Source organism: Erinaceus europaeus, chromosome 13 (genome assembly GCF_950295315.1).
Source record: "Erinaceus europaeus chromosome 13, mEriEur2.1, whole genome shotgun sequence".
Classification (NCBI taxonomy): Eukaryota; Metazoa; Chordata; class Mammalia; order Eulipotyphla; family Erinaceidae; genus Erinaceus; species Erinaceus europaeus.
Genome location: NC_080174.1, coordinates 83,695,511 through 83,718,280, shown reverse-complemented (window position 1 = coordinate 83,718,280; position 22,770 = coordinate 83,695,511). Strand labels below are relative to the sequence as shown.

General features: G+C 41.4%; 1 protein-coding gene across 2 annotated transcripts in view; it reads right to left on the bottom strand.

Moving 5' to 3' along the window:
- Window positions 1–10,347: 10,347 nt before the first annotated feature.
- Window positions 10,348–22,770, bottom strand: part of ROR1 (receptor tyrosine kinase like orphan receptor 1) — a 467,044-nt gene continuing 454,621 nt past the window's right edge. For both annotated transcript variants that reach the window (XM_060206339.1, XM_060206338.1), the window contains one exon: window positions 10,348–14,401. In XM_060206339.1, the coding sequence (XP_060062322.1) occupies window positions 12,974–14,401 (1,428 nt within the window). In that variant the 3' untranslated portion in view covers window positions 10,348–12,973. The remainder of the gene's footprint in view (window positions 14,402–22,770) is intronic.

Sequence of the window (22,770 nt, the reverse complement as noted above, 5' to 3'; positions counted from 1 at the left end):
TTTTTTAAAAAATAATATTTATTTACTTTATTTTTAGAGAGACACAGAGAGAAACACCAGAGCACTGCTCAGCTCTGGCTTATGGTGGTATGGGGATTGAACCTGGGACTTTGGAGCCTCAGGCATGAGTGTCTCTTTGCATAACTATTATGCTAACCCCCCCACCCAGGCTCTCATTTCTATGTGCAAATGCATTGTGGTGAATGTGAGAAAGTGAGTTACATTAAGTTTTCCATTTCAGAAGTTCTCAGTTGAAAAGCACTTAATAGCCATAGAATTATGACAGGCAAAAAAATCTAGCCTCTCAAGAACTGCCTAAGACCAGCTGGCTGCTCCCTGATAACAACTAGCCTAGCACACTGAAGTGACATTGCAGAAAAAGTGGTCATGTTTAAATTTAAAAGTCTGAAATTTTGAAATTAACCCATTCTATTTGCTGCTTTTGGTGCCATAAAATAGAGTGTAAATGTATACCTTAGATAAGGGTGTAGAAAGTATCCTCTACTTACACAACGCCCCTCTGCCTCCTTAGATGAGAGTGACTACCCCCCCCTTCCCAGACTGTTATAAAAACCCGTAGGTTAGGGAGTTGGGTGGTAGCGCAGTGGGTTAAGCACATGTGCAAAGCGCAAGGACCGGAATAATGATCCCGGTTCCAGACCCCGGTCCCCACCTCCAGGGAAGTCGCTTCACAGGTGGTGAAGCAGGTCTGCAGGTGTCTTTCTCTCCCTCTCTCTGTCTTCCCTTCCTCTCCCCATTTCTCTCTGTCCTATCCAACGATGACGACATCAATAACAACAATAATAACTACAACAATAAAACAACAAGGGCACCAAAAGGAAATAAACAAATATAAAAAACAAAATAAAACACGTAGTTTAAAGGGCTCAGAGCCAGAAGCTACTGAGCTATTTTGGCCTTCCGGCTTGTGGACCCTCAGCTGAGCTGCCCCTCTCAACCCCCCTCACCCCTCCGTGTGTCTAGGTCTCAGCTGAGGCCCCTGTGTGCCCATGTCTTTACCTGTGTATGTCTGTGTCTTTTTACTGACTCTTCTATGTGCTTGTGTGAAATAAATACTTGAACTTCATCTATTTCCTGTGTCGGCCTCAGTTTCTAATGGGTACAGTTGGAAGCAAAATTTAACAGTGAACACTGGATGGAAGCTTCCTACGGCCCGTTTCAGTTTCACGTCCCAGAATTTTAGCTTAGAAAGTCCAGAAATATATTAACTTTACTCATCTTGGACAATAAAATGACTTAATTCTGAGTCATAAATGGAATAGGAAAAAATGTTTTTTTTTTCTTCTACTAAGACATGAATGAGGATGAGATGTAGAATCAATCTAGTTCTCTTGTACAACCAATAAGATTTTCAGGATTAATGCAGGACTGGGAATGAGAGATGAAACTGAAGAAAAAGGTGCCTTGTTGGAAAGAGATGGAACCCAATTTGGGAATCTTAACTAGGTGTCTCGACAATATTTTGGTGTTCCTGTGATTCCTCTTCTTCCCTCTGATGGGGGAATGCTGTGAGAGTAAAGGCAGAGTCTTTTGCTTTCTGTTCAGATTTTTGTTTCAGGGGAAATTACATTAAGATGAAAAAAGTGGATGAAATAAAAGATTCTTTTTTAAATTTATGATATCGATGTGTTACTTAATGCAAAGAGCATTAAGTCGGGGTGCTGGGCTAGCTTCACCGGAGAGAGAGACAGACGAGGAACTTGTGGTGGAGCAGGAACGTAATGCCATGCCTTTATTGATCAGAGACAACGCCTTTATATGTATCTTTAACCAGAAGTGGCAAGTGGGAAAAGGAAATGGCTAGGAGATGGGGTAGAGAAAAGAACATGAAGGTAGAAAGCTTCCGTAGCAGCTGTTGTGAAGCTTCTAACCAGGGGAATTACCCAATACCCTGCAGGCAAGGTGGGTCTCAGGCAAAACAATGATTATGTAAATAGACCATAGTATCAACGATGCAGGGGAGCTGGCATAATGCCCAACATTGGGGCCTGGCGGTAGTGCAGTAGGTTAAGCCCACATGGCACAAAACACAAAGACCAGAGCAAGGATCCTGGTTCAAGCCCCAGATCCCCACCTGAAGGGGGGTTGCTTCACAAGCGGTAAAGCAGGTCTGCAGGTGTCTTATCTTTCTCTCCTCCTCTCTGTCTTCCCTTCCCCTCTCCATTTCTCTCCAATCCAACTACAATGATAACAATAAACAACAAGGGCAACAAAACGGAAAAAATGGCCTCCAGGAGCTGTGAATTTTGTATAGTGCAGGCACCGAGCCCCAGCAATAACCCTGGAGGCAAAAAACAAAACAAACAAACAAAAAAATCCCAAAGAGCATTAAGTCATATCATGTCCAGATCGATTGCTAGAAGTGTTAATTGCCCAGTGGGTATTGCTTGAAAATATTAGATTTGCGGTGCTTTGTCATCTAGCTGTAAATAACAAATAGAGAGCTGGAGATGTAGCTCAGTGGTCAGATACATGCTTGGCCTATAGGAGGTCCTGGATTTGAGTCACAATTCTGCATCAAACAGAGGAGTTGTGGTCTGGTCTCTCTCAATATAAACAAACAAACAAAGAGATAAAATAAACTTGGAAACAAAACCAAAGCAACTTCTTATCTAAAGTGCACAATTGCTGACCAAGACAAGTTACGATGCAAAGGTTCAGTCACTTAAGTAGCTGGGTTTATCCTACTTAAGGTGTAAATAAACTGAAAGCAGTTACCCTATATTAGCATAAGGGGCACTAGACAGGTTTTGGGATAAAACGAGTCAGGCGGGCATCCTGTCAAATGAAGACTAGAACAGACTCAGGTCAATGGATGGTGTAATTATTTAGCAGTGCAGAAGTTCTTCAACGCACGGTCATCCCTTCCCCCTCCTCCTCCAAACAATCCTTCCCCTCAGGACTTGAACAGATGTTTTCATTTTACTTGAACGAAAAGGCTGTTTTTCTCATCCGGCAGGAATATGTACTGGTACGAAGTGTTAACCTCGTTTGGATTTGAACCCCCATCCTCCAGAGCAAGATCGCCAAATGTCAGCTCTGCTGTGAGAAGTGTTTTAAATCATGCTTTGACGTCTGTTACACTGCTAACTAGAAAATGAAGTGCAGCCCACATGCTTCTAGTAACTCTGGTTTCGAATCATATGATCTTTTCTTTGTCTCGAAGACCTTTTGATGTGTGTTGCCAATATTGACTTCTTCTGCTTTTAATAATCTTATATCCCTTCCTCAATATAGATGTCATGAAAAACACTGAAATGCTAATCTTCAAAGATCAAACAGGAAGAACAGAGGTGGGTAGCATATAGTTCAGTGACTTGAATTCCTGAAATTTCTCAGTTGAAAATTTTTTATTTACTCTTATAAAAACGAAGGCTCAATGGAATGCTTGGACCCCCTGATTGAAAAGTTAAGGTTGAAGGCTTTCTCCACATCAAAAAAATTATGTTAATTACACAATAAGTCAGTCTACTTCTCTGTAAGACACTTGAGATAGAGGGGCCACTTGTTCACATTGAAATCTTATTTATGTCACCTTCAGGAGAGACTTGGAATCAATCCATGCTGGATTTTATGTCACCATGTCTGTGGTGAGCAGACCAGGCTGGCCTAGGACTGAGAACTTTTCCTGAGTGGGGGACCTTCTAGAGCTCATATTGGGATTGTTCCTCGTAAACTGGTACAGTTGTTCATCCTCTAGAGGACCTCATGGATTGTTTCAGGGTGGAAACTGTACATGCAACTTGTTCAGAACTTGGCTTACTTTGTTTTTGGTGGTTGGTGTTTAGAGGAGTCCACTTTGGTGCTTAAGTGTTTTCTTAGCTGGTGTCCCAAAGCCATAACCAAAATTCTAAAGCATAATGTTCAGGATTCCTTTAAGAAATGGTATTAGGGGGAGTTGGGCAGTAGCGCAGCGGGTTAAGTGCACATGGCACAAAGCACAAGGACCGGCATAAAGATCCCAGTTGGAGCTCCTGGCTCCCCACCTGCAGAGGAGTCGCTTCTCAGGCGGTGAAGCAGGTCTGCAGGTGTCTATCTTTCTCTCCCTCTTTGTCTTCCCCTCCTCTCTCCTTTTCTCTCTGTCCTATCCAACAACAATGATGTCAATAATAGTAGCTACAACAATAAAACAACAAGGGCAACAAAAAAGGGACTAAATAAATAAATATAAAAAAAAGAAGAAAAAATGTGTTAGGGATGTTTATGAAAGAATGCAGTGCCTGACTGCTTTACAGGTGCTGAAATGTTTTAGGAGAATCAAAGCTCCTTCCATTCTTCCTCCCTACATGACAACACCAATTTTTGAGAAATATTACATCAACAATATCCAAGTACAACTATGACTGTTAAGTATGTGTGTTGCGTCAGGGCGGGCAAGGGAGATATTGTTGCTGAAAGAATAATAATAATTCTAGAGCCTGGAGATAGATCACCTGATAGCATATTTCACCATGTTTAAAAGACCTGGGTTTGGGCGGTGGTGTACAGGGTTAAGCGCACATGGCACGAAGCGCAAGGACAGGCCCAAGGACCCAGTTCCAGCCTCTCCACCTGCAGTGGGGGAGGGCACTTCACAGGCGGTGAAGCAGGTCTGCAAGTGTCTATCTTTCTCTCCCTCTGTCTTCCCCTCCTCTCTCAATTTCTCACTGTTGTTTCTATTCAACAACAACAGCAACAATAACAACAACAAAATGGAAAAAAATGGCTGACAAAAGCAGTGGATTCGTACTGCAGGTAAGGAGTCCCAGCGATAACCCTCGAGGCAAACAAGCAAACAAAAAAACCCGGGAGTCCGGCTGTAGCGCAGCGGGTTAAGCGCAGGTGGCGCAAAGCACAAGGACCGGCATAAGGATCCCGGTTCGAACCCCGGCTCCCCACCTGCAGGGGAGTCGCTTCATAAGAGGTGAAGCAGGTCTGCAGGTGTCTAGCTTTCTCTCCCCCTCTCTGTCTTCCCCTCCTCTCTCCATTTCTCTCTGTCCTATCCAACAACGACAACAATAATAACTACAACAATAAAACAGCAAGGGCAACAATAGGGAATAAATAAAATAAATATAAAAAAAAAAACCCAAACACCCTCAGGGTGGGGCCCAATTTCCTACATGCAACAACATCAGTAACAACAATAATAATCACAACAACGTTAAACAACAAGGGTAACAAAGGGGGGGGGAAATAGCCTCCAGGAACAGTGGATTCATGGTGCAGGCACCAAGCCCCAACAATAACCCTGGAGGCAAAAAAGAAAAGGAAAGAAGAAAAAAGAAAAGAAAAGACAGAGAGAAGGAGAGAAAGACAGACACCTGCAGACCTGCTTCACAGCTTGTGAAGTGACCCCCCCGCAGTGGGGGGGGGGAGCAGGGGGCTCAAACCCGGATCCTTACACTAGTCAGTGCGCTTAGCACCATGTGCACTTAATCCAGTGCGCTACCGCCCGGGACCCTATTTATTTTATTTTTTATTGGATAGAGACAAAGAGAAATTCAGAGGGGAGAGGGAGACAGGGAAAGAGACAGAGAGACACACTTGCAACCCTGCTTCACCACTTGTGACGCTTTCCCCCTGTAGGTGGGGACCAGGGCTTGAACCCGAGTCCTTTGTGCTCTGTAATGTGTGCACTTGACCAGGTGCGCCACCACCTGGCCCCTTAGGGATGCATCTTGAAGCTGTTTTTACTTAGTGTATATTTATTAGGGGTGGTTTGAGGAGGGATGATGCAAAGTATTGAGGGGCTAAGCCCATGCCTGCCTCACAGGCACCAGCACTGGCTCCACATTATGAGAGATGCATGATCAAGTAGAGTATTTTGTGCTCTAAACATCTGACAAAATTAGAAAGCAGTACATCCCTTTATAAAAATTATTTAAAACACTGTATAACAGTAATAGCAGGAACACCACTTTCTCAGTACCTGCTATGTGTGTGACAGATATTTCATCATAGATCTGTACATATATATATATTAAATATTCATATAAATATGAAAGATGTAAAGAAAATTTATAAAATTATGTGGACTATATATTTTGGAATTTTGTGTGAAGCACTTTTTAAAAAATTTATTTATTCCCTTTTGTTTCCCTTGTTGTTTTATTGTTGTAATTATTATTGTTGTTGTCGTTGTTGGATAGGACAGAGAGAAATGGAGAGAGGAGGGGAAGACAGAGAGGAGGAGAGAAAGACAGACACCTGCAGACCTGCTTCACCACCTGTGAAGCGACTCCCCTGCAGGTGGGGAGCCGGGGTTCGAACCAGGATCCTTATGCCGGTCCTTGTGCTTTGCGCCACCTGTGAAGCACTTTCTTTGCAGCTTACACAAAGCTCATTTATTAGCTTGAATGAGCATCATTCAATAAAGGAGATATTTTTCAGATGAAGAAAGAGAAATTTAGGGAGTTGGGCGGTAGCACAGCGGGTTAAGTGCAGGTGGTGCAAAGTACAAGGACCGGCTTAAGGATCCTGGTTCGAGCCCCTGGCTCCCCACCTGCAGGGGCGTCGCTTCACAGGCAGTGAAGCAGGTCTGCAGGTGTCTGTCTTTCTTTCCGTCTCTCTGTCTTCCACTCCTCTCTCCATTTCTCTCTGTCCTATCCAAAAACAACGACATCAACAATAAAACAACAAGGGCAACAAAAGGGAATAAATAAATAAAATTTTTTTTTTAAAAAAAGAGAAATTTAGTTCTTTTTCTACTGAATAAATCCATGCAACTGCCAAGGGGTGAAGCTGAGATTCAATTCCAGGTAACTTGACATTAGAACCTTTACTTATAGCCTCTATGCTACATTTTCCCCACTTCTGGGTATGGAAATAGATTGCCCATGTTCTCAGGGTCATCCAACTCTTGGGCCAGCGCTGTTGAAAAGTACACACCACACGTCCTGATATCTCATACATGGTGCTAGGGATTGAACCCAGGGTCTTGCCCATGCAAGGGGTACGTACATTCTAACATTGAACTACTTTCCTTATTCACATCTAATTTTATTTTATTTTATTATTTAAAAATGTATTTTATTTATTTCAGAGAGAGAGAGAAGTTGAGAAGGAAGGGAAAGATGGAGATGGAAGGGGAGCGAGTGAGAGAGAGATCTGCAAAGTATTGTAGGTCTTCATCCCTTATGAAGCTTCCCCCCTGCAGGTGGGGACTGGTGGCTTGAATCTGGGTCCATATGCACTGTAACTTGAGCGCTCAAACAGGTGCACCACCACCCAGGTCCTAATTTTATTTATTTCAAATATATTATTTACACATTTTGGTTAGAGAGAAATTGAGAGGGTAGGGGGAAATAGGAAAGGAGAGAAACACACCTGCAGCACTGCTTCGCCCTGTTCAAGTTGGGACCCGGGGCTTGGCCCTGGGTCCTTGCACATGATAACTGTGTGCTCAACTGGATGGGCCAAGGCCTGGCTTCTGCATCTAATTAAAAAATTTTTTTAAAAAAAATTTATATTTATTTTCCTTTTTGTTGCCCTTGTTTTTATTGTTGTTGTAGTTATTGTTATTGATTTCGTTGTTGGATAGGACAGAGAGAAATAGAGACAGGAGGGGAAGACACAGAGGGGGAGAGAAAGAGACCTACAGACCTGCTTCACCATCTGTGAAGCGACTCCCCTGCAGGTGGGGAGCCGGGGGGCTCAAACCCGGGATCCTTACACCAGTCCTTGTGCTTTGCGCCACCTGCACTTAACCTGCTGCACTACCGCCCGACTCCCTCTGCATATAATTTTAAAGAGGGCTCTTTCTCTTAGGCCATTTGTGGAATGAGAGTATTTACAGTCACCTCAGTATGGAGAAGCACTGTGTAAGAACCTGTCAGTAAATGTTACATACTCACTTGTGAATACCTAAATAATATACTGCTAAGTCATCACTATGTAGGCAGACCATCTCCCTGTATGTCTGTATTTCTAAGCTTTTCCAACCTTATTTTTCCGGAGAACTGAATTGACCGTGAATGTTTTGATAGCCACTAAGTCTCACCTTCCTCTGTGAATTGAGTGTTCTATACTTTTTTTTTATTTTCTCCCCTCCCCTCCCCTCCCCTCCCCTCCCCTTCCCTTCATGGTAACAATCTTCAGGTGTCCTCATACCATCATTGCAATCATTTTCCTCTGTGTGGATGTGTTCTCTTGCTTTTTCTGCCTATACTGTTGTACTTTGCTTTTTTTTTTTTTTTTTAAGCATTTGGACTATTCACTGAAAACAATGGTCTGTATAGTAATAACAAATTTGAGCCTTACCTCTAGCACCTTCCTGGACTCCCTTTTGGCTTCCTCCCTTTGGAGTCTCGGTTCTCTGAGGCACAGCCTGAGTAGAGATACCCTTGCAGTCAGTGAGCGGGCAGGAGGGACTTCAGCTGGGGACTGAGCCACACCGGTAGATGGATGCACCCAGCATCCCCTGAGCGCAGGTGAGATTCCGCAGCTGCATCTCCTTTATCTTTACTCAGAGTTGACCCTTTCCTCCTCCTAAAACCAGCTTTTTCTGGGTCTCCACTTTTAGTAAGTTGCAACACGGAAGAGTGTTTTTCTTTTTTTCTTTTTTTTTTTTTTTTAAATATTTATTTTATTATTTATTTATTCCCTTTTGTTACCCTTGTTGTTTTACTGTTGTAGTTATTATTGTTGTCGTCGTTGTTGGATAAGACAGAGAGAAATGGAGAGAGGAGGGGAAGACAGAGAGGAGGAGAGAAAGATAGACACCTGCAGACCTGCTTCACCGCCTGTGAAGCGACTCCCCTGCAGGTGGGGAGCCGGGGTTCGAACCGGGATCCTTATGCCGGTCCTTGTGCTTTGCGCCACCTGCGCTTAACCCGCTGCGCTACAGCCCAACTCCCGAGTGTTTTTCTTTTTAAGTTGTGTTAATCAATGTAAGCAAGTTACAGAAAAGAACCTAAGTGCTTTGACCTTGTTTGTTTATGTGACAGAAAAAAGCTTTTGGTCACTTTGAGAATGTGGGTCATGGGTGAACTAGCTCAGGAATATATTCTTGACAAAAGTTAAGTGCTGTAAGTTCTCTACCCAAGTGAACAAGAGAATGCAAACAAAAAACGTGTGTGTGTGTGTGTGTGGGGGGGAATCAGTGCTCAAATGGTTAATGCAAACACAATTTAAGTGTTGGATGATTTCTAATGAACTTTAAGATAGTTCTGTGCTTCTCAACCCTTAGAATATAGGAAGTGTGAGAGCGTGAACTACTGCACCCCAAATGCTGAATCTCCAGTCCAGTACCCTAAAGCAGGGCCCCAGACTTTTGCATTTTTGTTAAGTTCTTGGGACCTCTGGTTTACCAGCCACACCTCGGGAAGCTCTGGGATAGGTAATCACACTTTGAAGCTATGTAGCTAGCAGAGAACCTCTTTACTCAGTATTTCATGGTTTATTAAACAAAATAGTGTTAAGTACTGCAAACTTGCAGATGTTGCTGATTAAGAAACTAAGGGCAAGGCCCAAGTCACATAGCAGAAGGGATTAAAGATGGCGGTCAAGTATGTGCGTGCATGCGTGTGCGGGGTAGGGTGCGGGCTGGAGAGATACAGGAAGGAAGTAGCCGTGAGGTCAGATTGAAGTGTTCAGTGAGGGAGAAACTCAACCTGACATGGATTTCACTGCCATGTGAAGTGATTACTTTATTGAATTTGATTGCTGAGGTGGTGACAAGAATTGTACCTAAAACAGATGGGTACGACCCTGAAGGTTTTATTGTATTCTCTTTCGTATTAAACAGCAGAAATGGACAAGTTCTTTGAACTTTCATAATGATGCTCATTTTCCTTGACAGTGTGTATTAATTGCCAGATGGGGGAACTCTTTTCTTTCTTCTTTTTTTTTTTTTTTTTTGGGTGGGGGGACGACAAATATGCTCATAAAGATAAGCTGTGACAACAAATGGCCACATTTATTTTATCTGTGTGGCTGGAATCTGAGAGAAACACTGTAAGATAGGTTTTTCTTTTTTAGAGTTTTAAGACATGATTTTTTGGTATCTATGCTCACATGGCGACGTCAAGGCAGAAAAGGATGCAGTTTTTAAAACTCACTTCTGTAGTTGGTTTGATTGTAATTATTCAATGGACTATTTTATTTAAAAAATTAAAATATTGCCCTACATAGGTAAATAGCATATGACCATGAAATAACTGGTATTTCCCCTTCCAGTTAAGTAAAAGAGTGCTCAAATCTGTTTTAAAATTGTAATTAAAATAGTTTTTATGAATTGCAGTAATTAGGAATTCTGATAAACACTAATCGGATGTCATTCATAAGCAGAAATACTATTAAAATTCCCAAATACCTTACTGTAGCAATATTCAGGAAATGATATTGTAGGGTAAACATTTTTAATGAACAGCAGCATAAAATAATCAGTGTTTAATATCATCTCTGGTGTGTGAAATACAAATAGCCTCACTCTCAAACAGCCTTTCTGCCATTACAAGTCAATGCTTGTTCAATATGAAATGCCCACAACAATAGACCAAACATTAAGTAATACAGTGATTAAATGCATGCAGTGAAAATAAGAAAAGATGGCAGGGTGATATATCTGAATATTGCCACTATATATATGAAGCGAGAAAAAAAAAACTATATTGAGTTTAAAAACAAAGGAAACAGACCAGATATAAAAACACAGAGATATATTTTCACTTCTGTGATACAAACCATAAACAGTTTTGTGCAAAAAAGAAAAGATCTGAAAATAAAGTCATCTTACAAAACATTACCAAGAAAGCAAAAGATACTTTTCAGTTTGTGAAAAAATACAATTTTAATACAAAAAGGAACTGTGTTATGAAGAATCACAGCGCTATTACAAAATATACTATAACAAGTGGTTCTGAAATTCAGTCTGCTTACTTGAATGACCAGTAATTATAGAATGTTTCAAAATAAATGTTAAAGTTCTTTATAAAAAACTAGCTTGAATATTATTTAACCATAGTAACATTTTTCCAGAGTAGGTACTTCACTGGCTCATGGAATGCTAATTTCCCTTTAAGGGAGTTCTAGAAAAACTCAGATTCACTGAAGTTGTGTTTAGTTAAAAATAATAAATATTCTTGGAAAATAATTGATTGTCGTATGATATACAAAATTGTGGTTGGAATCTTCATCATTAAATAGTTGCATAGCAACAAAAGGATACAAATATTCTCCTCTGCCTAAAGATAAGAAATGTAAGTTCTGATTCAGCTTATTTATACCACAAAAAATATGTCTTAATTTATCTGCCATTAAGTTTGGATACAGCCTAATACTTTGAGTTCACAGTGCCATTAAGTTCATGTCTGTTGTCTGAAGATTCACTATTTGGGAAAATCACAAAACATTTTGGTAAACATATTTCATTGATTTACACTCTAATTGTGTCTTTAAAACCTGAAATATCAATGTCCTTCTAATTTACACTCTCCTCATCCAGTATCATTTACAGGAATTACTTTATATCCTATAAGTCTCTTTATAATTCTCTAACTCTAAAATAAACAGACTGAGACATTGTTCTTAGAATAGAGGAGTGTTCTTTTTTTTCCTTCTGTAACAAGAGAAAATTATAAAAATTCCTTTCTATATAGAACTTGAAATTCATAAGAATTTTAAACCTGGCTAAAAAAAAAAAAAAGTAGGTAAATGGTATGAGATGCACATTTTGATACCTCCCTCTAACTAAAAAAAAAAAAGTTGATTCTGTTGCTTCTATTTACCACCTTAAATAATTCAACTCGACAAATTTTGAAGTGAGAACCCAGTACTTACGTTTTAAAAATACACATTGAAGTATTTCACGAGATAGAACTCATAATCTTTGGATATTAACTAACTTTATGAATAAATTGCCATAAATCATGGTGGTGGAATAAAATCTGTGAACATTTCCAGGTCAGGAAAAAAAATGAGAGCAATGAACTAGGTTTTAGTGTCACAGAGGTACCTGCTGCCCCAGAGTCACAGACCCAGCCACTGGAGAGCTCCTCTCCTCCTTGGACAAGTCCTACATAGGAGGTTGCAAGCACTATTGTGATCATCTGAACACCACCTCTACATTGCTACTAGTCCAGGGAAGGTCCTCTGAGGCTATCCCAATTGAACCCATGTGTCTCCTTCTCATGGATGCTGGTCTAGACGGAGAACTTTTCTTTCTTTTTCTTTTTTCTTCCCCACTGAGCTTCCTTTGGTCTTTGGTGTCTCATTTCCAATGCAATGGAGTGAACGGTCAACCACCGATTCCAGCATCCACACCTTGCCTCCTTATGATCAGAAACCCCATGTTATTTCAAGGGTTTGTGTAAACACAACATGAAAAAGGTCTTGGCGATCAGCAGAGGAGATTCACAGAGATGCACACTTTGCACCTTCTTCTTCAGAAACTCCACTGTGTCAAAGGCTTTTGGGTGTCATATACTTGTCATATGGCTCATTTCCAAATTGGCCTGAAGTTTCCTCACTGATTTCCTCACTTCCATACAAAGACATGTACAGTCTTACATGCATGAGTCAATATAATTCCTGAACTTGTGTCCTGAAGAAAAGACAGCAGGTAGACAAATGCCATGGTATATACATCTTGGGGACCTGTTACGGTGACTGGGGGTGAGTATAAAGCACCATTTTCTTTTCCTTTATTGCTTGATATCTAACCACAAGGTTCTTTTTTCCTTTGCATTGGTTTGTAGTCTTCAGCATTTGAAACCAGAAGTACCAATGCAAGTGCATATCATGCAAGTTGATGGAGTGTTAATCCCATAATGGTTTTTTTTGGTTTTCTTTTTTTCCTGGCTGGTGTCTGCCCTGCTTGGTAAGACACAGTTAAAACTTCACAGAAGATACTTTTTGCAATGTCTGCTAAATGAGAACCTTCCTTTAATAAAAAAACAACAACATTTGAATAGAAATCTTTCCTATGGTGTCCTACTTTTCCTGTTTACCACATTTACAGAAGTCATGCATCTTACAGTTCTGCAGAAATCATGGATTCAGTATGTCCATGAATATTAGAGTCTCCTAGCAAAGATGATTGCTTTGAGTCTATTTTGTAGGGCTTTTGAGATTTGTTGCCAAAAACGGTGATACCCATTCCACCGGGATGATTTGGAATTGACATGTGTGGAAGTAAAGGAATATTTGCTTCCTGATTGGATCCTGACGAGGGCAAGCTAGTCACATGACCAGTGCTGGTTGACCCACTGGCGCTGCTTGGGGACCGACTCTTGGGAGGTGGGCAGTGCTGGATCACTCTGGGAGGACCGGTCGGCTGATAGTGGGCAGCTGGAAATGCTGCGTATCCGGGAGGTATTGGGTATCCATTAATGGGTATGAATCTCTGGTTCTGAGGTATGGGTGGTCCAATGAAACCAGCAATCTGGCCCTGTGGTGTAATACCTTGGCTTGGGAACATATAGTTAGGGTATCTGGGGTTACTGAGATTACTCACCGGGCTGGCGCTGAGGGAGGTTGTCTGCGTGGTGGCATTGCCGCCAGAAGGAGTAGTAGAACTTGTGTGACTCGAGAGCCCTTCCCAGGAGCGAAGCCGGACATGGATATCTTTAAATCTTGGTCTCCTGGAAGGAATCTCATTCCAGCACTCTGTCATGAGGCTATACATTCTGGGCGGGCAGTCTTCAGAGCATGGCAATAGCTGCCGTTTTCTAACCATCTCGATGACCTCCTGGTTACTGAATCCATAATAGGGCTGGAGTCCAAAACTGAAAATCTCCCATAAGACGACCCCGAAAGACCAGATATCTGAATCAGAGGAGAATTTGCCATACATGATGGCTTCCGGAGACATCCAGCGAATGGGCAGCAAAGACTTACTCTGCACCCTGTAGTAATCAGCTGAGTAGATTTCTCTGGAGATCCCAAGGTCTGAAATCTTGACATGAAGTTGCTCACCAATTAAAATATTGCGGGCTGCAAGGTCTTTGTGGACAAAGAAATGACTTGATAGGTATTCCATGCCAGCCGCTATCTGAATTGCAATGTGCAGAAAATCGCCATGATCCAGACTGGATTTTACAGTCCCGTCTTCATCACTGCTACAGCCAACATCGGAATGAGGGGATCGCATGATGAGGAACTCGTGGAGATCCCCTTGGTTCATGTACTCAAACAGCATACACACAGGCTGTTCCTGAGTAACGGCACCTAGGAGGCAGACAATATTGGGGTGGTGGAGCTCGGCTATCAGGGAGGCTTCCTGCTGGAATTCTGTCCATTGCTGGGGATTATTACAGTCTTTCAAGGTCTTTATGGCAACCAGCTGAGCATGGTCCATGCCTGGGAGATACAGATGGCCTTTATAAATCTTTCCAAAGGTGCATTCACCCAATTCTTCCATAAAACGGACAGCAGAAAGCGGCAACTCTTTTGCTTTACTCTGGATGAAAGAAAGGAGAAGGTGATTTGATTTTCTTTTTGTTAAATTTCAAAGTATTTTTTTATTATTATTATTATTATTATTATTATTATTTTGCCTCCAGGGTGATCGCTGGGGCTCATTGCCGGCACTACAAATCCACTGTTCCTGGTAGCCATATTTTTTCCATTTTATTGGATAAGACAGAGAGAAATTGAGAGAGGAGGGGAAGATAGTGAGGGAAAGAGAAAGACATCTGCAGACCTGCTTCACTGCTTATGCAGACACCCCTCTGCAAGTAGGGAGCCAGAGGCTCGAACCGGGATCCTGGCATGGGTCCTTGTGCTTCCTACTATGTGTGCACTATGTGTGTTTAACCTGCTGCACCCCTGCCTACCCCCGTAACAGTATTTTACAAAATAGTATAATTTCAAAGGCATAATTTCACATTCACCCATGGTGTATATAAGCCACCAAACTGTCTCAAAATTCTGTGCCCTTTCCCTACCCCCTCACAAGCACTATAGTTCTCATAAAGTCCAGGAGACAATTCGGTTACCATCTTGATTGGACAGAGACAGCCAGAAGTCAAGAGGGTAGGGGGAATTGGAGAGGGAGAGAGACAGACACCTGCAGCACTGCTTCACCACTCACAAAGCTTTCCCCTTGCAGGTGGGGACTAGGAGCTCAAACCCAGGTTCTTGCACATTGTACTATATGCGCTCAACCAGATGCACCACCATCCAGCCACTTGGTTACCATTTTTTGAAAAAGGTGATTTTCAGTAGTGTAGCAGGTTAAGCACACATAGCGCAAAGCACAAGGACCAGCATAAGGATCTCAGTTCGAGCCCCCGGCTCCCCACTTGCAGGGGGGTCGCTTTCATAGGTGGTGAAACAGGTCTGATGGTGTCTGTCTTTCTCTTCCCCTCTCTGTCTTCTCCTCCTCTCTCCATTTCTCTCTGTCCTATCCAACAACAACAGTAAACATAAATAAATAAATAAAATCTATGAATTTTTAGTGTTTGTAGAGGACACCACATGATTGATGCCTAGAACAAGGTAAGCTCTACTAAGCTTTCAGCTGCTATTATCTTGCTCTTGCCGTTGGTTTTGTGAATGTATTTTAATCTTCTAATTCAGATTTCAACTTCTTTTCTTTTTCTTCTTCCTTCCTCCCTTCCTTCCTTTTTTTTTTGCCTCCAGGGTTATTGTTGGGGCTTGGTATCTGCACTATGAATCCACTGCTCCTGGTGGCCATTTTCTCCATTTTTAAAAAACTTATTATTGAGTAGGACAGAGAGAAATCAAGAGAGGAGTGGGAGACAGAGAGGGAGAGAGAAACATAGAAACCTGTAGACGTGCTTCACCGCTTGTGAAGCAACATGCAGGTGGGGAGCTGGGGGCTCGAACCTGATCCTTGTGCACGTCCTTGCACTTCATACCACCTGCACTTAACCCGGTGTCTTGAAGGGAGGCACTGCCCTTCATACCAGTTGATATCCCTCTGTCTTTGCAAATGGATAAGTTTACTTATTGATCTTAAGACAGGAGGAACTATCTAGCTCCCCATTAAAATAGTATTAATCTGCTGTAACACTGGATCTTGATAATAAACATCTATAATATCATTTATTTGTTTCCTTCTTTTTAAAATTTATCTCCTATCTAGCCAGATATTTAGTGCAGTTAGGTAAAAAGCCATAAAGGTGAAGCATGTATAAATACATATGATTAAAAAAAATTCCCATGCACTTTGAACTCTTATTCTTTTTTAAAAAATTTTATTTATTTTCCCTTTTGTTGTCCTTGTCTTTTTACTGTTGTTGTAGTTATTGTTCTTATTTATGTCATCGTTCGTTGTTGGATAGGGCAGAGAGAAATGGAGAGAGGAAGGAAAGACAGAGAGGAGGAGAGAAAGACAGACACCTGCTGACCTGCTTCATCGCCTGTGTAGTGACTCCCCTGCAGGTGGGGAGCCGGGGACTCGAACCGGGATCCTTACGAAAGTCCTAGCACTTTGCACCACATGCGCTTAACCCACTGCACTACTGCCTGAGTCCCTGAACTCTTATTCTTTAATGGGTCATTGAGAGCTGGCCAGGTGGAGCTTACATTTTGCCCTATACTACACAGTCTACATTTAAGACCTGGCACCAAGTAGGAGGAGCTACCGCACTGGGGGAAACTCCACCATTGTGGTATCTCTCCTAATCTCGCTCACACTGTCTCGCTCTATCTGAGTAGGAAGTTAAAAAAACATGCAGAAGTGGTGAAAATGCATAGACATGAGGTCCAGCTCTGCAAAACATACAAGACTTAAAAAAAAATTCATTTATTTATTCCCTTTTGTTGCCCGTGTTGTTTTATTGTTATTGATGTCATTGTTGTTGGATAGGACAGAGAGAAATGGAGAGAGGAGGGGAAGACAAGGAGGAGGAGAGAAAGATAGACACCTGCAGACCTGCTTCGCCGCCTGTGAAGCGACTCCCCTGCAGGTGGGGAGCCAGGGGGTGGGGGGTGGGGGACTGGAACCCGGATCCTTACGCTGGTCCTTGCACTTTGGGCCATGTTAGCTTAACCCGCTGCGTTACCGCCCAACTCCCGACTTTTTAAAATACTGCTACTATAAGTCTTCCAACTGAAACCTGCAATGGTACAAATACATATAGAATTCAAAGCTCTCCTTATAAAGTATAAGACAATAATTTGGGAAATTAAAATTAAAAAAAGAAAACTCAGTAAAAAAAGTCTTTTAAACTTTATTTTAAAATGTTTTTGTATTATCTTTATTTATTTATTGGATAGAGAGAGCCAGAAATCAAGAGGGAAGGGGGTGGTTGGGAGAGAGACCTGTAGCCCTGCTTCACCACTCACAAAGCTTTCCCCCTGCAGGTGGAGACTGGGGACTTGAACCTGGGTCCTTGATCACTGTAAGATGTGTGCTCAACCAGGTGCCCTACCTTTACTAATTTAGAATCCATGGTGATTTACTCTATAGTAGGCTGATGTTTCCCAGGGCAGATTTCCCACAAGCCTAATTATAAGTATTAAAATGCTAATAGTAAAACATCTACTTAGAAGAAGAAAAATGGATGATTTAGAAAAAAATTAATTCTTGTTTTTTTAAACTTTTTTTTTTAAATTGCCACCAAGGCTATTTTGGGGGTTTGGTGCCAGCATGATGAATCCACTGCTCCTGGTGGCCATTTTTTCTTTCTATTTTAACTTGATGGGACAGAGAGAAATTGAGAGGGGAGAGGGGGAAGATGGGGGGGGGGAGAGAAAGAGAGAGAGAGAGACACCGAGAGACCGAGAGACTTGCAAAGCTGTGCCACCACTCTTGAAGCTTTCCTGTTGCAGGTGGGAAGCAGGGGCTGGAAGCTGGGTCCTTAATCATGGTGATATATGCACTGAACTGGGTGCACCAATGCCCAGATTCAAGGATTGATTCTTCTATGAAAATAATACATCTTGTTATAAATGGGGATCATTTATTCATTATAGTGGACTTGTGAACTTTCTGTTTGGAAACATCTTACAGGAAAGTTATTTCTGTTGGAACTTAATGGAAGTATTCTTTTCAACTTTTAGTAAATTAAAGCTTATTCATCTATCCCCATTTATTATGCTATGGTTTGTAGTAGCAAAAATATAAGAATTGACCTAAATCTCAAAAGGGGAAAAAAGGAGGGGGGAAAAAAAAAAGAATTGACCTAAATATCTACCAAAAAGAGACTGATTAAGTAAATTATAGTAAAGCTTGTAGGTAGAGTAGTAATATGTATTTTCAAGGATAAAAGAGGTCAATTTCTGTGTGTGGAAAATCTTCAAATCCTATTTCTAAATTAAAAAAAAAAAAACAAAAAAAACAGCCAAGTCCAGGTGGTGGCGCACCTGGTTGAGCACATGTTACAATGTACAAGGACCCAGGCCCCACCCGGAGGGGAAAAGCTTTGCAAGTGGTGAAACGGGGCTCCAAGTGTCTCTGTCTCTCTCCCTATGACCCCCTACCCTCTGGATTTCTGGCTGTCTCTATCCAATAAATAAAGATAAAACATTGAAAACAATTGTATGCTACTTTGGTGTAAAAGAAGAGAAAACTGAACATATTCAGGCATGTGCATAATGAAACTTTGAAAGGAGACTCAGCATATAGCAGTAGTTATTGAAGGGTTTCAGAGGTAAGAACTAGGAGTTGGGAGAGATGGAAGATTTTTTCACTTCATGCTTTCTTACTAAACACTTATGTGTTTAACCATGTACTACCACAATAATTTGAAATAAATGATTTTTAAAATGGGAAAACGTAAACATTTATAACCGATAGAAATGTATAAAATGGAAAAAACTGTATAAAAAGTGTGAAAGAATCTCTCCACTTGATTGAATCACACCATTTCTTCTGCATCCACAGCCTTTTCTCTTTGTTTATTGAACCTGGATTCTTGTGGGAGCCCTGGAGTTCCTTTGAGAGAACAGGAAGTGGATAACAGGAGAATTAACTCCTTGAACCAATCCTATTTTTTTCCTTTTGCATCACTGTGATGATTCTGATTTTGTGCAAAGTGTTCTCTTTATAAGGATGCTGTATTTATTATATTTCAATGACAGGAGGGAGGAAAGAAAGGAGGCAGGGAAGGATGGAGGGATGGAGAGAGGAAGGGAGCGGGAGAGAGAGAGAGAGAGAGAGAGAAATGCCATAGCAGTGCTCAGCTCTGGCTTATGGTGGTGCTCAGGATTGAACCTGGAACTTCAGAATACTGGCATGAACGTATTTTGTATAACCACTATGCTATTTCTCCATCCTGTGCAAAGTATTCTCATGATGAATTTTTCTTTGCATGATATGAGTGGAATTTCCACTAGAACTTTCTTCCTGGTGATGTAAATAAATCCAGGCAATGTGAAGGTACTTGAAATGGCATGACAGCACTACTTACTTTGTGACTTAATGTGATCACCAAGCTTTTAGTGATAGAGAAGGGTAGTAAGGGACTGAAAAATGAACTTTTTTTGAGGGAAAGTAAGAGTTACAAACTAACCCTAGGAATATAAAATTAATATACTGAAGAGCTAGGGATCCCTGCTCCTCTGAAACTAACCCATAAGTAATGTGGTATACCTCAAAGCATTTGGGCTCTGCACTTACACAAATCTAAATCTACATGTGAATGTATTGATTTCTATTAATAATAACACTTAAATGACACTTGCTATAGGCCAAACACTGCTCTAAACACTTAATAAACATCAAATCATTTCATATAGCAACCCTGTGGGGTACCTCCTATATATTAGCTGGCTGAACCTGGGTGAATTTTTTTTTTTTTTTTTAGTCTTTTGAATCTCTGTTTTCAAAGCTAGGAAATAATGCAATATAGTTTCCATATTATAGTAGGGATTAAAAACAGTAATGTATAATAGTCATTTTTATCCAATAAATGCCCTTTAATTCAGCATTATTATTCTTTTTGTTGTTGCCCTTGTTTTTTATGGTTGTTGTAGTTATTGTTATTGTTATTGATGTCATTGTTGTTGGATAGGACAGAGAGAAATGGAGAGAGGAAGGAAGACAGAGAGGAGGAAAGACACCTGCAGACCTGCTTCACCGCCTGTGAAGCGACTCCTCTGCAGGTGGGGAACCAGGAGCTCCAACCGGGATGTGCGCTTAACCTGCTGCACTACCACCCAACCCCCCAGCATTATTATTCTCACTAGGGAGTCTGTGAAGTACAGCAAAGGAAAATAATTTGACTCATTTATAGCCTTAATATTTTTAGTCTATAATTTTTCTCCTTGTGATGGATAAAGAGAGAGAGAGAAAGAAAGAGAGGGAGAGAAGACAAACTAGGGGGCTGGGAAGTGGTGTACCAGGTTAAGCATAACTTTGTATGAAGCACAAGGATCCCAGTTCGAGTCCTAGCTCCCCACCTGCAGGGGTGTTTTATCAGAAGCAGTGAAGCCTGTCTGCAGGTGTCTATCATTCTCCCTTTGTATCTTCCCCTCCCCTTTCAATTTTCCTCTGTCCTATACAAAAAATCAGGAAAAAAAAAAAAAAAAAAGACCAAAAGAGCAGTGGATTTGTAGGGCAGGCACTGAAACACTGAGACCCAGTGATAATCTTGGAGGCAAAAAACAACAAAAAAAGACAAACTAGAACATCACTCTAGCATATATGGTGCCAGAGATCAAATGCTGGATACCATACTTGCAAGTTCAAAACTCCAGCCACTATACTACCACCCAGGCTGCATCTTCTAAGAAATATAGGGGGTCGGGCAGTAGCGCAGTGGGTTAGGCGCACGTGGCACAAAGTGCAGGGACCAGTGTAAGGATCCCGGTTCAAGCCCCCGGCCCCCCACCAGCCGGGGGGGGGGGTCGCTTCACAGGCGGTGAAGCAGGTCTGCAGGTGTCTATCTTTTTCTCCTCCTCTCTGTCTTCCCTTCCTCTCTCCATTTCTCTCTGTCCTAGCTAACAATGATGACAACAATAATAACTACAACAATAAAACAAGGGCAACAAAAGGGAATAAATAAATATTTTTAAAAAGAAATATAATTAAAATATATTTTCTTATGAAGATCGCTTTGTTTTCATGGGTGGAGGGAGGGGATGAGGCGAGAATGTCAGCTCCGGCACATGGTAGTGCTAAAGGCTGACCCTCTCAGATCTCAAGCATGCAAATCTGGTGTGCTACCTCCGTGCTATCTTTCAGCCCTTAGAAATAGATTTTCCTGTCTTAACCGTTCCTTGTTATCTTCTGGTTGATAATTTTAAGACCAACAGAAATGTGTTCTGGAGGCTGAAGGTAGGTGGGGGAATTGAGTAGGAATGGAGTTGTTCTTCTGAGGATTCTGGGAGATATGAGGACAAAGGAAGCAAGAGCCCCTATGGAAGAGGGCATAGTGGGAGATGGGAATGGAAACTTCTGAAGGCTGGAAGAGAAGAGGGGAAGGATGGACAGGACCTTGGCGCTGAGCTGATAGGTAGCCCTTCAGGCTTCATGGCTATGGCCAACCACATTCCCCTACCGTGAGGTAAGCATGTTAGTTTTCTTTGATTTGCTTTTGAAAGAACTCTTACTCTTACCATTCTACAGATGGAAAAAGAAGCTTAAAATAAATATCAAGAATTTCCATCACGGGCCTGGATGGTAGTGCACATGTGACATACGATGCAGGGGTGGAGCCGGCAGTCCCCACCTGGAGGGGAAAACTGCAAGTGGTGAAGTAGTGCTGCAGGTCTCTTTCTCTCTCCCTCTCTATCTCCCCCTACCCTCTTGATTTCTAGCTGTCTCTATCCAATAAATAAAGGTAATAATTTTTTTAAAGAAATGCTTAAAAAACAAGAGAATTATCAGCAGTTCCTAAATCGCTTTAGCTTCATGTACAAAGCCTTCTGTTTTAGCCACCTCATTCTGTTTGAGAACAGAGAGGCCCACAGTCCTAGTTTGGCAGAGGATGGTTCTGGAAGCTCAGCCTGGGGCCTGAAACTTTGGAGGGCTGTGAGAGGTCAGGCTTCAGCCTGTGGTCAGTCTTTGGAATTCCAACTGTTCTGTTTCTGATACAGACACATGCAAGTACACCTAGACCCCAGTACCTGATAGGCCAGATAGTTTATAATCCCAACTCTTTCCTAGCTAATAGAAACAAAGTGTCGTATTCTAGCCTGGCTCGTCATAACCAAATTTGGGGATCTGCTCTGGAGAGAAGCACAGAAAGCAACTACAATGGTACATTTCACAAACACTTTTCTGGGAACACCTGTGCCACAGTTGGTCTTGAGAACTCAGAAAGAAAGAAAAAAGAAAGAAAGAAAGAAAAAAAAAGAGAAAAAGCTGTTCAGAGCTTGGTTTCAGGGGAACAATTTACACAGTGATTTGCATTTTTTAAATGTTCAAGTTACTTGGTACAAATGAGTCTTAACTACAGACTCATTTTCAAATTTTACATAAATCCTGAACTAGTTAAAAAATCATAAAAGCCCTTAAAGAGGCAGTCAGTAGACTGCACGGTGACAGCAGGAAATTAGCTGTATTGTTGAGGAACAGATGGTTTACATTAGACAAACCCTTTAGGCTAAACTTGTTTAGGTCTGGCATATTGTAAATTATATTTTAGTAATGAAAGTGAAATGACCTCAGCTTGACCTCGAGTGGGGTTTGTCTGTTTGAACCAATGTTGTGGAAAACTCTGAAAGAAAAAAAGTCATAAAGTTTTGGCAGTTCAATTTTGGCTCATTTCAAGTTAAGGGGTTATAAATCTGTTTAGTTTTTGTTTGACAAGTATTTGTCAGACAGGGATGTACAAAATGTAAGGAAGTGTAAAATACACATGAGGCAAGATGCCAAAGTAAACCAAGTACAAAGGAAAACTGGAATGAATAGGG